We start from the raw sequence: 13,344 nt of genomic DNA, 5'->3' as shown, positions 1-13,344 counted from the left end.
TATATAAATCTCCATTTGGAAAGCTATAAACTATTGTAAGGGAAAACTGTTTCATTATCACTAATATATATTGGCTTGTGATGGGGTGTACCAGGCCCTTTGAGGACCTCCGGAATAGACTGCAGTCCTACCACACCCTACCCCAGAAAAAAAGGCAGTAGAGCTGGGTCTTCCAAGCTGCCTAGAGAGGCTTCAGAGGGAGGTAGCCAATCAGAGCCTAACAGGCTCATATAAAAGGAGCTGCAGGGCCTGGACAGCCCAGTTGTTGGTTGGAGCCAGAGGAAGAAGGATGCTGTTCCTGGCTGGCTGAGGAAGCTGGGCAGAGCAGTTGCTGGTTGCGACCAGAAGGAGTGGAAGGCTGGGAGACGGTACAGGGACTAGGGAGAAACCCTGCCTAAGCAGGGATAGGACTGTGAAGCTCCCCAGGCACAGAGGCCTGGGAAAGAGAGAGCTTTGACAAGAATGGCCAGAGACTGTTATAAGCTCTCTAGGTGAAGGGGCCTGTGAGAAAGAACCCTGAGAGAACAGGGCAGAGACTGTTACAGACTCTCCGGGCAAGGAGGCCTGGGAGAGACCCTGCTTATACAGGGAACAGGCCAAGGACCCCAGAAGCTGATTGGACAGAGTGGGAAGCAGCCCAGGGAATGCAACAATAGACGCTAGTGATGGAAGCGGCAGTTGGCTGCTAGTCGTAGGGTCCCTGGGTTGTGACCTGAAGTCGTGGGCAGGCCTGGGTCCCCCCACTAGTCACAGACAGAGTGGCCAAGGGCCGAGGAGGCTAAAAGTTTTGTTTGGAACCCAAGAAGGGGGCAGGTGCTTAAACAAGCCCAGAGACAGGACTGAGAACCTCAGGGAGGGGCCAACTGTTCGTTTGACTGTGTTACCCCAGTAGGGGTTTGTTTTCCATCCATTTCACATACAGACTGTGTGTGACTCGGCTTCAGGGCTGAGTCACTGAAAACCCATCTGAAAAGAGAAGCTACCGGCAGAAAGCACCGCAAAAGCAGAGAGGGCAGGCCCATACCCGGCCAGCAGGAGGCGCTCGCGGGAGGTGAGTAACCACACCTTTACACGGCTCTCTTTAGTGAAAAACAGAAACAGGCAAATGAACTCTTCTTCTGTTTGAGGCTCTGCCATGTAATCTCTCCGTGTCTTTGTTTGCCCATCTGTAAAATGGGAATAAGGATATCTTCTCCACTGCTGTCACTTTCAAGTGTTGGCGAGTTGCTTGCCCAGTGAAAGGACTTTTGGACAGCATCAGTTGTTAGCCTTCCAGCTAATAATTGGAGGCTTTACAGTTGCCAGTATTTACATTGACACTGATTTTACTAGGAACTGCTGAGTGATCAGCATGTTTGAAATTCAGGCACTTATTTAGCTGCCTAAATATGGACTTAGGAGATGAACTTTAGGTCCCCATTTGTGAAAATCTTGTCCCACCTTTGTAAGGATGTTTGCTGTCCTCTAGGAAGGCACTAAAAGGCTGTGGCTCTTCAATCTTTCTTGCCAGACTTCGGTGTGGGTGGATTTGGAGACTGACTGGCCTTGCTTGCACAATGCTCAGTTCTGTGGCAGTGCCACTCCAAGCCATGTCTTCCCTGAAAAAACAGCTGGGTTCTTAACTCGAGTTAGTTAACCTGAGTTAACATCCTAGTGAGGAGAAAACAGTTTGTAGTTTTCACATTAGTTAGCAGGTTGAGTTAGTCTAACTCCACTGCTTCCTCAAGCATGCCTTCCCCTGCCCAAGCATGGAGCACTGCGCAGAGCAGGTTCGGGTGCGTCTGAAAAGCTGCTCTGTGATTACCTAGTGGGTAGGAGGGGACAGAGCATGGATGGATCGCAGCAGCAGAAAAAGGGAGTAAGCTGCTTCTTCTGTCCTCTACCTTGGTCTTCTGCTGGGTTGTAAAGACTTGAGGACTTGTTGGGGGGGCAGGGTGTAGCCTACCTGGCATCCCCTCCCAACCCATTTCTGGTCACACCCCACCATCTGAGAACTACTGGTCAGGGGCATAGTGTAGATTATGATCTCCCTTCCCACACAGTGCCAGCGAAGGGCTACTGCAGGCTACTGGGCACATGGGGGATGCCGGACAAGGCATGGTTCCAGTGGTTTGGGAGAAATGTCCTTTCCTCAAACAGCAAACACAATCGGTGACTTTGTAATGAAACGTACCAGCAGAAGAAGTGATTCCCCTATGGGCCTGGCATAGTGACATGCAGTAGCTGAATCCTCCTGCGAGGACATGAGGATGACTTCTGTTCAAAGCTCCTTGTAAAATCATGCCTAATACCCCAGATATCAGCTCTGCACCAATATGCGTTCCCAAGTCACATTCTTGTGCCCCATCTGATGCACGCCAAATATAATAAATATATGAACTTTATAAACAACTGGAGCAAACGAACAGCTTAGAGAACAGTGCAATACGCTGCCAGGGGCCTGATTTATATTCTTCCAAGGGATATCCGTGCAATTAACAAGTTAAAGGCACCTATGATTTGCAAAGCTATCAAAACAAGAGCTGGCTATCTAAAGAACACTTGTGCTGTGCCGCTGAAAGCTGCAGAAAGGGGAATCCGTATGATGCCATCGGCACTAAGCATGGAACTTCATGAAGCACCAAATCGTTTTTTAAAAAGAGAAGCGTTTTATATATGAAAAGGTGCAAGTGACATTGAAAATGGCATTAAAATAGAAAGGGGACAGTCTGCGGTTACATAAGCCTCATTTCTGAATGACAACAGCTTCAGACTTTTATTGACCTGGATGTCCATCAACCTACTAGTAAGAGAGGGAGGGTGCTCTTATAGGTAAGGCACTGGAGTGGGACGCAGGAGAGCTGGGTTCAGTTCCTGGCTCTGCCACAAACTCCCGCTGTGACCTTTGGCAGATCACGTAATCTCTCTGTGCCTCAGTTCTCCCTCTGTGTAATGGGGACACCAACCCTTCTTTTCTCCCGCCATGTGTCTGTCTGGTCTGTTAGATGGCAAGTTTTTTACAATGTGTCTGGGACCCCATTGTGCTAAGAGCTGGGTGATCTTAGCTGGGGCCTCTTGATGCTACTTCAATGCTACTACTACTAACAATAACTTTAAGGCCACTACCTCCAACGGGGACTAATCCTCAAGTGACAAGAAGAAAATGGTTAGACCATTTTGTGTCTTGCAGTCCGAGTCTCCTCGCTCCCAGCCCAGTGCCCCCTCCACGGGGCCCTTCCAGTCCACTTCTTCGAAAGGATATTTTATTCCTCCGACTGGAAACTTCCTTAGGGTTCAAACTGTGCTGCTTTCATGTACAGTTTTAAATAGCCAGTTACTTCCTTCAACAACGACCTAGCGAAAAGAACAATCCCTCCTTCGTTTCACTGCGCTCTTTCCTCTGACTAGTTATTGACACGGTGACTTTAAAGAGCCACAAGACCAAACGAAGGCCTTCAATTGCTAAAAATATTTCAACAAGGTCATTGAGAGAGAGAAAGAGAGAGTCACTCTTGAGCAATGTGAAATGATGACATATTATATTGGGCTTCTAATTTGAAGATGTTAATGGATCTTGGATATGCCAAGAGACATCAGGTCAATACCGTTGTCCGTGAAAACGAAGCTTTTCCTTCAAGCCAAAGAGCTGACTGCGTGGAGAATCTGCATCTGTAACTTCTGAGACAGGGACGCCTATTTTGGGGCATTTCTAGTGCATGAATAAATGCACCAGAAATAGGGGGGTGGCTCTTGTTTTATTCAGTCTAATGCCATTAGCCCCAAAAAACACATTGAAATTCAGTAATTAACCCATTCGCACATCACTGTTAATTGGGATGCCAGCTGTGACAGTGTGGCAGCCAGTAAGCAGTCGCGGTGTGACAGTTCTAGGTTCTTGTGCACCCATTTGTGTGCTTTTTTAACATGGCTGGATTGCCCGAGGGCAATCTGCAGGCACAGCCGTCCACTCCAGGCAACAGACTCTCCCAGCAGTGTGACAGCCCGTCCACACAGTAGGCCCCTGCTCTCAGTCAGGGTCCCACACGAACCACCAGGGGCTAGATCCACAAAGGGATTTAGCCACCTTAACTGGCACTTTAAATCCTCAAAACCCATGCTCAGCTGCCACCTAACCCTGTAGGCCCCTAAATTCCCACCAGTCATGTCACTTAGGCACCTACATTACTGCCAGCGGACGTATACAAAGCCACTTAAGTTCTGATGCCTGGTGCCTAGCTCATGCCTATGCCCTGCTGGAATTCTCAGGCTCGGTGTTCCCCCACCTGTCTCACCGGCAGGTTCTCAGAAGCTGCCTTAGAGCATGCCTGGCATCACCACTACCTGCTCCTCGGTTCTTTGCGAGGAAGTGCTGACCCAGCTTCGGTGCCGAGCTCCAGGAGCAGGGCCACAGCTGTGACTCCCGAGTGACGCCAGGCACCTCCCTTCAGCCCAGCTCTCATTGAGGGATGGACTATAGGCACCACCCTTCTCCTCGGCATTTCTTATTGGCTTCTCTGAATCCCATTCTTAGGTGTCCAACTCTCCCCATACATTGTGGAGGGAGCCCGGATGCTGCCGAACTTAGGGCTCTGGATTGCCCTGGGCAGTGGAGTGCTAAAGTTAGGTGCTAGGCTCCATTTTGTACATTCCCTTTGTGGCTCTAGTCTGAGGTGGATTCCCACCAAGAGCAGGAATGCTCCTGAATCCTACAAACCTAGCCTCCCCTCATCCATGCACTCCCATCCCTAGCCCTCCTGCTGCCCAGTCAGTAGTGCAGGGCTTGCCTGTCACGTCTGGGTAGCTGGGAACCCTGTCCCAGGTGATTAACCCTTGTAGCAGGAGTTACGCAAGCACTCACCTTTAGGGCTCTTGCGTGTCAGATCAGTGGCAGCTTTCAAAGATGCTAAGCACCCAACAGCCCCTGCTTTTTAGTCACCTAAATACCAGCTGTGAAGCCTGACTTTAGGCTCCCACGTTTGAAAATCTTGGCCTTGGCAAACCCCCTCGGTTCAGTGGAAAGGCGATGGCCAGGGGAACAGAGAGAGGGCACCAGTTGTTCTAGGCTCTAATGCATGCTTGGTGCTTATAGAAACCACAACCTTATATGGCTAGGTTCAGTACTAACCTCAGGCCCTCTCCTCTTCTGTCTCCTAAGGAAACAGACAGGAGAACTATGGAGTGATCACTTTCAGGAAGGGAAAGGAACTTGCTCAATTGTGAAAGTTAGTTACTGGCTCAGGAAAACAGGGAGCTAGTGACACTACTGCAGCTAATTAAGCCATGCATCTTTTGTACAATGAGGAATAGAGAGGAATTAAAATGTGCAGAACCCTCTGTGCTGTGGGGAGGAAGATGCATGAGCAGTAGGGAATCCAATGAGATTCGCCTTGCAGAGAACAACAGTTTCAGAGAAGCAATTTCCTTTTCTCTGCAGATAACCATCTTAATAGATTCACATTCTTACCGAGCAAAAAAGCTGCAGGGCTATCTCTGGAAGAAAAATGTAACAAAGACGGCAACGGGCATGGAGGGAAAACAGGGCCGATGTGCCAGGAATCACAATGGCCAAAACTTTTGTATTTGTATGCAGAGAGTTAAACTCCTTCTCATTCTCCTGGTGGTGTCGTCCTCGGTACAACTGCAGCACTCCCACCTTTTCACTCTAGGTCTAGCCCTGTCCCTGCAACCCCATCCCTTATTATGTGGTTCTCTCTCTTTCCTGGCCTGGCACTTAACCATTCAAATGATGTTTTCTGCAATATTCACGTAGGCTCTACTGCAATGCAAATAATCATTCCGGGCCTCAGTTTGCTAGGTGCTATACATAGGCAGAGACAGTGCCTGCCCTAAAGAACTTACAGTCTAAATAGATAAAACAGAGAGGTGAAGTGATTTGCTCAAGGGCATATAGCAGAGCAGTGGCAGGGCTGGGTGCAGAACCCCGGCTAGTGCCCAATCCACAAGCCAGTCTTTCATTTTATGAATAGCCGACCCAGGAACCTCAGTCACCAACACATTCCTAGTGCACGGCTGGAAGGAAACACAGATCCTTCCTTTACTGCTCCGGCAGTGGGTGGAGGAGCACTGCCTCCCTAGATGTGGGCGGAGGGGCTTGCTGCAGGTATCCTGAAAACTCCGCCCTTGGCATATTCCCAGGCAGTCTTAAATTCAAAAGGGGTCTTTTAACCCCCCTCTAATAAACTGGGAAAAGGTCGGTCATCTCGGGGACGGGAGGAGGTTCAGATGGTTTGTTTGTTTGTTTGTTTTTTCCATATCCTTGTAAGTAATTGACTTTCCTACAACGAGGTAGGGCCCTCATCACAGCCAGCACTGCTGTGTCAGTGGGTGACTGCACTGCTGTGAGCGGTGGACGTGTCAGTGCTGCGAGAACAAGCATAAATGCAGGTGGCCCTGAGATACTGGTGCAGGCTCAGCCCTGTGTTTCCTGGCAGCTCGGCAGCAGAGGGCGTGGGTCCAGCTCTGATGTACCCGAACTTTCACGATGCCAAGTGTTCTGATCCGCTTTGGCTGGGCTTCATTGCCCCAAGGCCGATGCAGGGATAGGCGAGTCCAACACAGCAATCTGCCGGAAGGAGAACCTCCTTCTAGGATGTCCTGCAGCCTCCAAATGTTCCCTCTCTGCACTCTGGGGGCGGGACTCCCAGAGCTGAGTGCCCAGAAGCCACGGCTGATCACTTCCATTGAGGGAAGAGTTCTCCATGAGTTGCCTGGTCCCTGCAAAGATAATGCCTCAGTTGAGAGGCTGGTTTCACGCACCACTAGTTGAGGCTTATAATAAGGCCTGCTAAGTTACTAAAGCTTCACGGTGTGCCAGCCACACCAACACAGGAAATTCAGTGGACCAAAATAGGGTCTCCACTCTGGCTCCTCAGTGGCTGAAACGGCTGTAGCTTCGCTGGGTAGCTTCATCTCACACTTAGCATAACGATCAGAGGGTGTCTTGATGGGACTATGAGTGATTAGAACCCCTGGAGGGTCAGGAGGGTCCGGAGACTGGTGAGCATGTTCCACAAGGCAGCCAGCCAAAGTTCTTATTAAGGCAGAATATGCATGAGTCACACCTTGGCCGCTAGGGCCGTGGTGCACCTGCTCTCGGCACATGGATTCATGAGTGGGATGGTTCTCTTTAAAGCTCTCTTAGCCCTGGGGATGGGGGGGGGGGGGATTGATTCATCGTGTCTAGACTAGACGCGATAAATCAACCCCCCGCTGGATCAATTGCTGCCCGCTGATCTGGCGGGTAGTGTAGACATACCCTTAGAGCATTGTAACTGGATGATGAAGATCATTCAGAATTCATTGCCTGTGCTGTCTGGCAGGGAAGACAATGATTTTAAATGTCATGACAGTTGCACTAAGAAATCATTACTAGCATGCCCAGCTACTGGGTTTTTCATTGTTGGTTTTAAACTTGCATCAACACTCTGGAGTATTTTAGAGCAGATGAAATGGGATACAGGGCAGTGTCCCCCTCCCCGCACCCAAATCTGTTGTGTATTTCGTCTCTCACACAAGGTGACATTGGTGGGTTGTATGACATTTTTCCATTTTGTCAGAGTAATTTCTCACCGTGACAGAGACAATGAACTAAGTGTCAGAGGCTGCTGTAGAAATGGGCTTCTTGGAAAATCAGTCTGGATAGATAATTGTGGATATTTGTTTTCACTTCTGCTTTCCTCTTTTCCTTTTTAATCAGGCAAAATGCGCTCTGTAAAGTCTCCCCATGAGAAACAGTGAGAGAAAAACAGTGTTTTGTTTTGGTTTGGGGTTTTTTACTTGAACATCTGAAGAGCGTATATTGCTCCTGAAAGGCCCCAGCTGGAAGTGATGGGCAGAGCCCAGTGAAGTGAGGGAACACGGCCCCCTCAGAAGACGGAGGGGCCATAGCACCAGGACTTAAACTACTACCAGGGAGGTACAAACAGGAATTGGGGTGCAGGTCACAGGGTCAAAATGAGGGATCGCGAGGAGACCATTGAGGACAACGCCCCCTGCTCTGCAGAGGAGTCAGTGGCCACCGCCCAGAGGAAATCTGCCCATATGCGTGAGTGTAGCAGTGAAAGGAAATGACCACCTGCAGTCACAGACGTTCCTCCACCCGTCAAGCTCCCCCTCCTAGACTGGTGGGTGGCCATCTTGGCCAATGCCAGGAGGAGGTTCCAAGGGGCTGGTCTTGAGACTGTGACATGCCTGCAGGCTGAAATCCTTCATATAGCCACAGAACAAGCCCAGGGCACCAGCCGTACCATCACCAAGCCCTGACCCGCTCTAGCAGTGTGGGGGGGCAAGCAGTAGCTAAGGCTTCCGCACCCATTCAGTGCAGAGAGGCATCACCAGAGATGTCACAATGCTGATGAGCTCAACTCTCCAGCGCATTGTGTCAGGACTACATTCAGTCCCAAGCTGGGGCACGGAGAGACGCGCCAGGGCAGCTCTCACGGGCCGCACAACATGGGGCCTGCCTCCGCTGCTCGGACTGGAATTTAGCCTCCCAGCTTCTAAAGCGGGGCCCCAGCGGCAGAATCCGAAGCACTCCCCGTGAAGACTGGCTGAGTTGAACCGAGACATTGGGTTGGCCCAGGACAGATTAAGGGACCAGTTGTGAAATTTGGATCTGGATCAGGGATGTGGGTTCAGCAAAGCACCAGATCCCCCAGCAGGTGAGTCTAGGAGTGGCCTGAATGTACTTAGATGGTGTCAAAGGAAGTGGCTGTCCTGGCTGTCGGTCTCCACTGCTCATTCACCCTATTGGGTAAGTGAGGGTGGGCTGAGAGAGAGAGAGGTGACCATGGTCCAACCGGGCTCACCCCAACTGCCGTGTCCGAATAAGAGAGTAACGGGGGTTCCAGCTGGTAAGTTGGCCCAGTTCATACAGTGCCAGGAGCCAATGGGAAAATTGGGGGGCAGATCCAGGTTCAGATTCTGAACCTCTGCACTGCCACTGGCTGTGTGCTCTGTGCTGACTGAAATGGGGCTCCTGGAGAGTAAACACCTCGAAAAAAGGATCCATGATGGCTAAGAAATATTTGCGTTTTGTGCTTTGAAAAATGTAAAGCTTTTCTGTGCCAGTGGGTAAGAGAGCAGTATGGGTCCTGTGATGCCCTGGGGGTTGGCAAGAGCAAAGTGGGCACCATTAAGAAGAGCAACGTTGGTTTGCCATGCTGTTCGACTTTCCCACGGTATCTGAACAGTAAATGCTGCAAACTCCAGTGGGAAGCCTATAACCAGGGTGCCTTTTTAATGGTCACCCAGATTCTGGGGGGGGTTGGGCTTTTTTCCCAGCATGGCGATGTCACACCTGTTTTGTTCCATCACAATTGTTCAGCTGATTACAACAAGTTGTGGTCCCATCAGTTCAATATCAAGAAGTCATTTATTTCCTGTTACTGAATATGCCCATGTTGAAGCCACTTACCCAGTGGGGCATTTTTCCCGCTTGGGGATCGTGATGATGAAACTGAAGAACCAGGACCGTTACCACCACCGAGAGACCAACAATGACCATGATACTAGCGAAATATTGAGCTGCAATTAAAAAATAACAAAGACAAGATGGGTTTGATTAGAAATGACAGAGTGAAATCTGCAGTCCTGATTGTTGTCCTGTGCCACCCCCCTGTGAGAGAGTGAGCTTCCCCTCCAAACTGAAAACACGGCCGAGCCCTTGCAAAGAATTCCAGGCCTGGGCTCCATTAGTGACTGATCATCAGAAAAAGGGGCCCTCTGAATGCAGGCGTTCCCCCATCGCCCCATCCAATTCAATTGTAATGGCACGTACGCAAAGGACAAGGGGTGTACATTTCTAGAATTATATCAAATTCAGTATAATTGTTTGTATAAGAAAACTATATTAAGGGCTAGATTTGCAACAACCCCTGACAGGAGGCAGCAGGTAGTTGCACTGTTCCAGGAGCAGGGGCCAGGTTGTGACTGAGATGCCATCTGGTCCTTAGTTCCCCATATTGGTCCGTGGAGGAGGTAATCTGGGCCAACTCTCCACCTCACTCTCCCTGCCGTGCCAGCACATGTTTGGTGGTGCCCAGAACGGGTACAAGTCCCGCCCCACCACACCTGACTTGTAAACAGATATATATTTTTTAAAATAATGTAAAAATGTGAGGGCGCTGGGGTGGAGCTGGGGATGAGGGGTTTGGTGTGTGGGAGGGGCTCACACAGAGGGTTGGAGTGCGGGGGTGAGGGCTGTGGGGTGGGGCTGGTGATGAGGGGTTTGGGGTGTGGGAGGGGCTCACACAGAGGGTTGGAGTGCGGGGGTGAGGGCTGTGGGGTGGGGCTGGTGATGAGGGGTTTGGGGTTAGGGAGGGGCTCACACAGAGGGTTGGAGTGCGGGGGTGAGGGCTGTGGGGTGGGGCTGGCGATGAGGGGTTTGGGGTGTGGGAGGGGCTCACACAGAGGGTTGGAGTGCGGGGGTGAGGGCTGTGGGGTGGGGCTGCGGATGAGGGGTTTGCGGTGTGGGAGGGGCTCACACAGAGGGTTGGAGTGCGGGGGTGAGGGCTGTGGGGTGGGGCTGGGAATGAGGGGTTTGGGGTGTGGGAAGGGCTCACACAGAGAGTTGGAGTGCAGGGGTGAGGGTTCTGGGGTGGGGCTGGTGATGAGAAGTTTGGGGTTTGGGAGGGGCTCACACAGAGGGTTGGAGTGCGGGGGTGAGGGCTGTGGGGTGGGGCTGGCGATGAGGGGTTTGGGGTGTGGAATGGCTCACACAGAGGGTTGGAGTGCGGGGATGAGGGCTCTAGGGTGGGGCTGGCGATGAGGGGTTTGGGGTGTGGGAATGGTTCACACAGAGGGTTGGAGTGCGGGGGTGAAGGCTGTGGGGTGGGGCTGGCGATGAGGGGTTTGGGGTGTGGGAATGGCTCACACAGAGGGTTGGAGTGCGGGGGTGAGGGCTCTGCGGTGGGGCTGGTGATGAGAGGTTCACGTGCAGGAGGGGAATCCGGGCTGGGGGAGAGGGTTAGAGCTCTGGCTAGGGATGAGGGATTTGGGGTGTGGGAGGGCCTCAGGGCTGGGGCAGGGGGGGGTGCAGGAGGTGAGGGCTCTGGCTGGTGCTGAGGGATGTGGGGGGGCTCAGGGTTGGGGCAGAGGGTTGGGGTGAGGGCTGTGGGGTGGGACCAGGGATGAGGGATTCAGGGTGCAGGAGGGGGCTCAGGGCTGGGGCAGAGGGTTGGGGTGCAGGGGGTGAGGGCTCTGGCTGGGGATGAGGAGTTTGGGGTCTGGGAGGGGCTCTGGGCTAGGGCAGAGGGTTGGGGTGCGGGGGTGAGGACTGTGGGGTGGGACCAGGGATGGAGGGATTCAGGGTGCAGGAGGGGGCTCAGGGCTGGGGCAGAGGGTTGGGGTGCAGGGGGTGAGGGCTCTGGCTGGGGATGAGGGGTTTGGGGTCTGGGAGGGGCTCAGGGCTGGGGCAGAGGGTTGGGATGCGGGGTGAGGGCTCTGGCTGGGTGTGTGGGCTCTGGGTGGGGCAGGGCTGGGGATGAGGAGTTTGGGGTGCAGGCAGGGTGGGGCAGGGCTGGGGCCAGAGAGGGGGACTCCCCCCAACCCTCTCCCCGCTGGCAGCAGCGAGTTCTTCTCTTAGGTCCAGGAAGTCCCCTCGTCCCCCATTGTGGGTGCTGGGGGCGGGTGGGACTTCCATCACATGTACGCCTCCTTCTTCACTGCTGCCCCTCACTGTAGCCTCAATTGGGGTGGGGCTGTCCCTTGTCCAGCGTGGGGCAGGAGCGGTGACTGTGGGTGAGGGTCCCCCTGTGCTGGTGGAGGGTCCCGCCGGAAAAGGGAAGGGTCCGAGGCGGAAGGGCAGGGTCCGGGTCAGTCTGCGCTGGCACTAGTGGATGCGGGGTGCTAGGACCCTGCGGCACGGGGCTGCAGGGGGAAGCCTCCCGGTTGAGGCAGGGATGCTCCGGGCCCGGGGGGAGGCATGTGGGGCTGGGGAACACTCTAGGGAGGCATGGGGGGGCAGCAGGTGGAGCCGGGGGACACTCGAGGGAGGCGTGGGGGGGCAGCAGGTGGGTATGGGGGACACTCGCGGGAGGTGTGGAGGGCAGCAGGCAGGGCCTGGAGAGAGACCCAGCCCCGAACATTGGTGGAGCTGGGCCCCGGGCCCTGAATATTGCTGGAGCCCAGGCACCACAGGCCCATATAACTCACCGCCCTGCATGTGCATTGCCCAGAGCTTTGGGGGAGAAGCCAAGGTTCTGCCCAGCTGTGCAGGAGGGGGGTGGCAGCCCCGTGGTACCGGAAGTCCATGCAGGGGAATAACAGAGGCACCTTGTGCCCACTCATTCCTCTACACTGGTCACTAAGCAGGTCACAGTCAAGCCCTAAAATAAGCGAAGTACCTGACAACTCACAAGAGGCATTTCAGCTTCGAGGCTCTCTGTCCACTGCTGTGTGTGTCCAGCTATTGCAAACCAGCTCCGCGATGTGTGAATGCTTTGCTATCCCATGATAGACGGGAGCTGGGGAGTTTATGGATGAGTGAAACTTGCCCCAGTCAGGGACTTCAGAGAGTTAATGTTTCATACACTGGGCTGGAAAGTGAGCAGTACGATAGTGCATAAAGCAGTTTAGTTGGCTGATAAAAGGAGACGTGTGCACTCGAATGCATAGCTTTTGTCTTTGTATAGGATCAAAGGAACACAGACCAACAGCCTTCTCAGCAGTGTGGTCATTGCCAAGGCACGATCCCACCCAATAGGGATGCCTGATTCCACAGCCTTCAGGAGTGGATGAAGCATGACTGATTCTGTCATGTCGCGCGTAGTGCTGAAAGCAGAAACTGCAGGCCAACCCTGCGGCACACCATGATCATTTCTGTGCAGCTTTCACCTCAAAATCCAGCCCCCACGCCCAATGATTCAAGGGGGTCTCTGGTGTCTCTCCATAACGAACAACACTAGCCAAATAGGAAACCTATAACAAAGAAGCAACATGACAAGAGAGGACGGATGATCCAGTAGTTAGGGCTTCAGAGCAGGGCTAGAGACTCTGCTCCACCACAGACCCCTGTGCGAAATTGGGCCTGAGTTCCCCATCTGTAAAATGGGGATAATAGCACGATCCCGCCTGACAGGTATGTTGTTAGGATAAATAGATTAACGGTTGTGTGGCATTCTGATACAACCGTAATGGAGGCCTTATTAAAGGTGGAAGAACTCGATGGAATATTTGGTGATATTGGACTTTGAAAGGAGATCCAGTACAACTAAGCTTAAGAGACAACACTGAGGCTAACCAAAGAAAAATGCATTTTCTGCCTACCCCAAATCAAGTTTTAGGGCAGACAATAAACAGAGATGGAATCGGTCCTAACCCTGAGAAAGCCAAAGCAATTCAAGA

General features: G+C 52.5%; 1 protein-coding gene across 2 annotated transcripts in view; it reads right to left on the bottom strand.

Annotated features, from left to right (window-relative positions):
* The window catches only part of LOC128839627 (neuronal acetylcholine receptor subunit alpha-7-like), a 97,761-nt gene that overhangs the window by 1,708 nt on the left and 82,709 nt on the right, over positions 1-13,344 (bottom strand). For both annotated transcript variants that reach the window (XM_054032777.1, XM_054032778.1), the window contains exon 9: positions 9,416-9,525. In XM_054032777.1, the coding sequence (XP_053888752.1) occupies positions 9,416-9,525 (110 nt within the window). The remainder of the gene's footprint in view (positions 1-9,415; positions 9,526-13,344) is intronic.

Source organism: Malaclemys terrapin, chromosome 6 (assembly GCF_027887155.1).
Source record: "Malaclemys terrapin pileata isolate rMalTer1 chromosome 6, rMalTer1.hap1, whole genome shotgun sequence".
Lineage (NCBI taxonomy): Eukaryota > Metazoa > Chordata > Testudines > Emydidae > Malaclemys > Malaclemys terrapin.
Note: the sequence above shows the minus strand (reverse complement) of the source record. Positions and strands in the feature narration are given on the sequence as shown.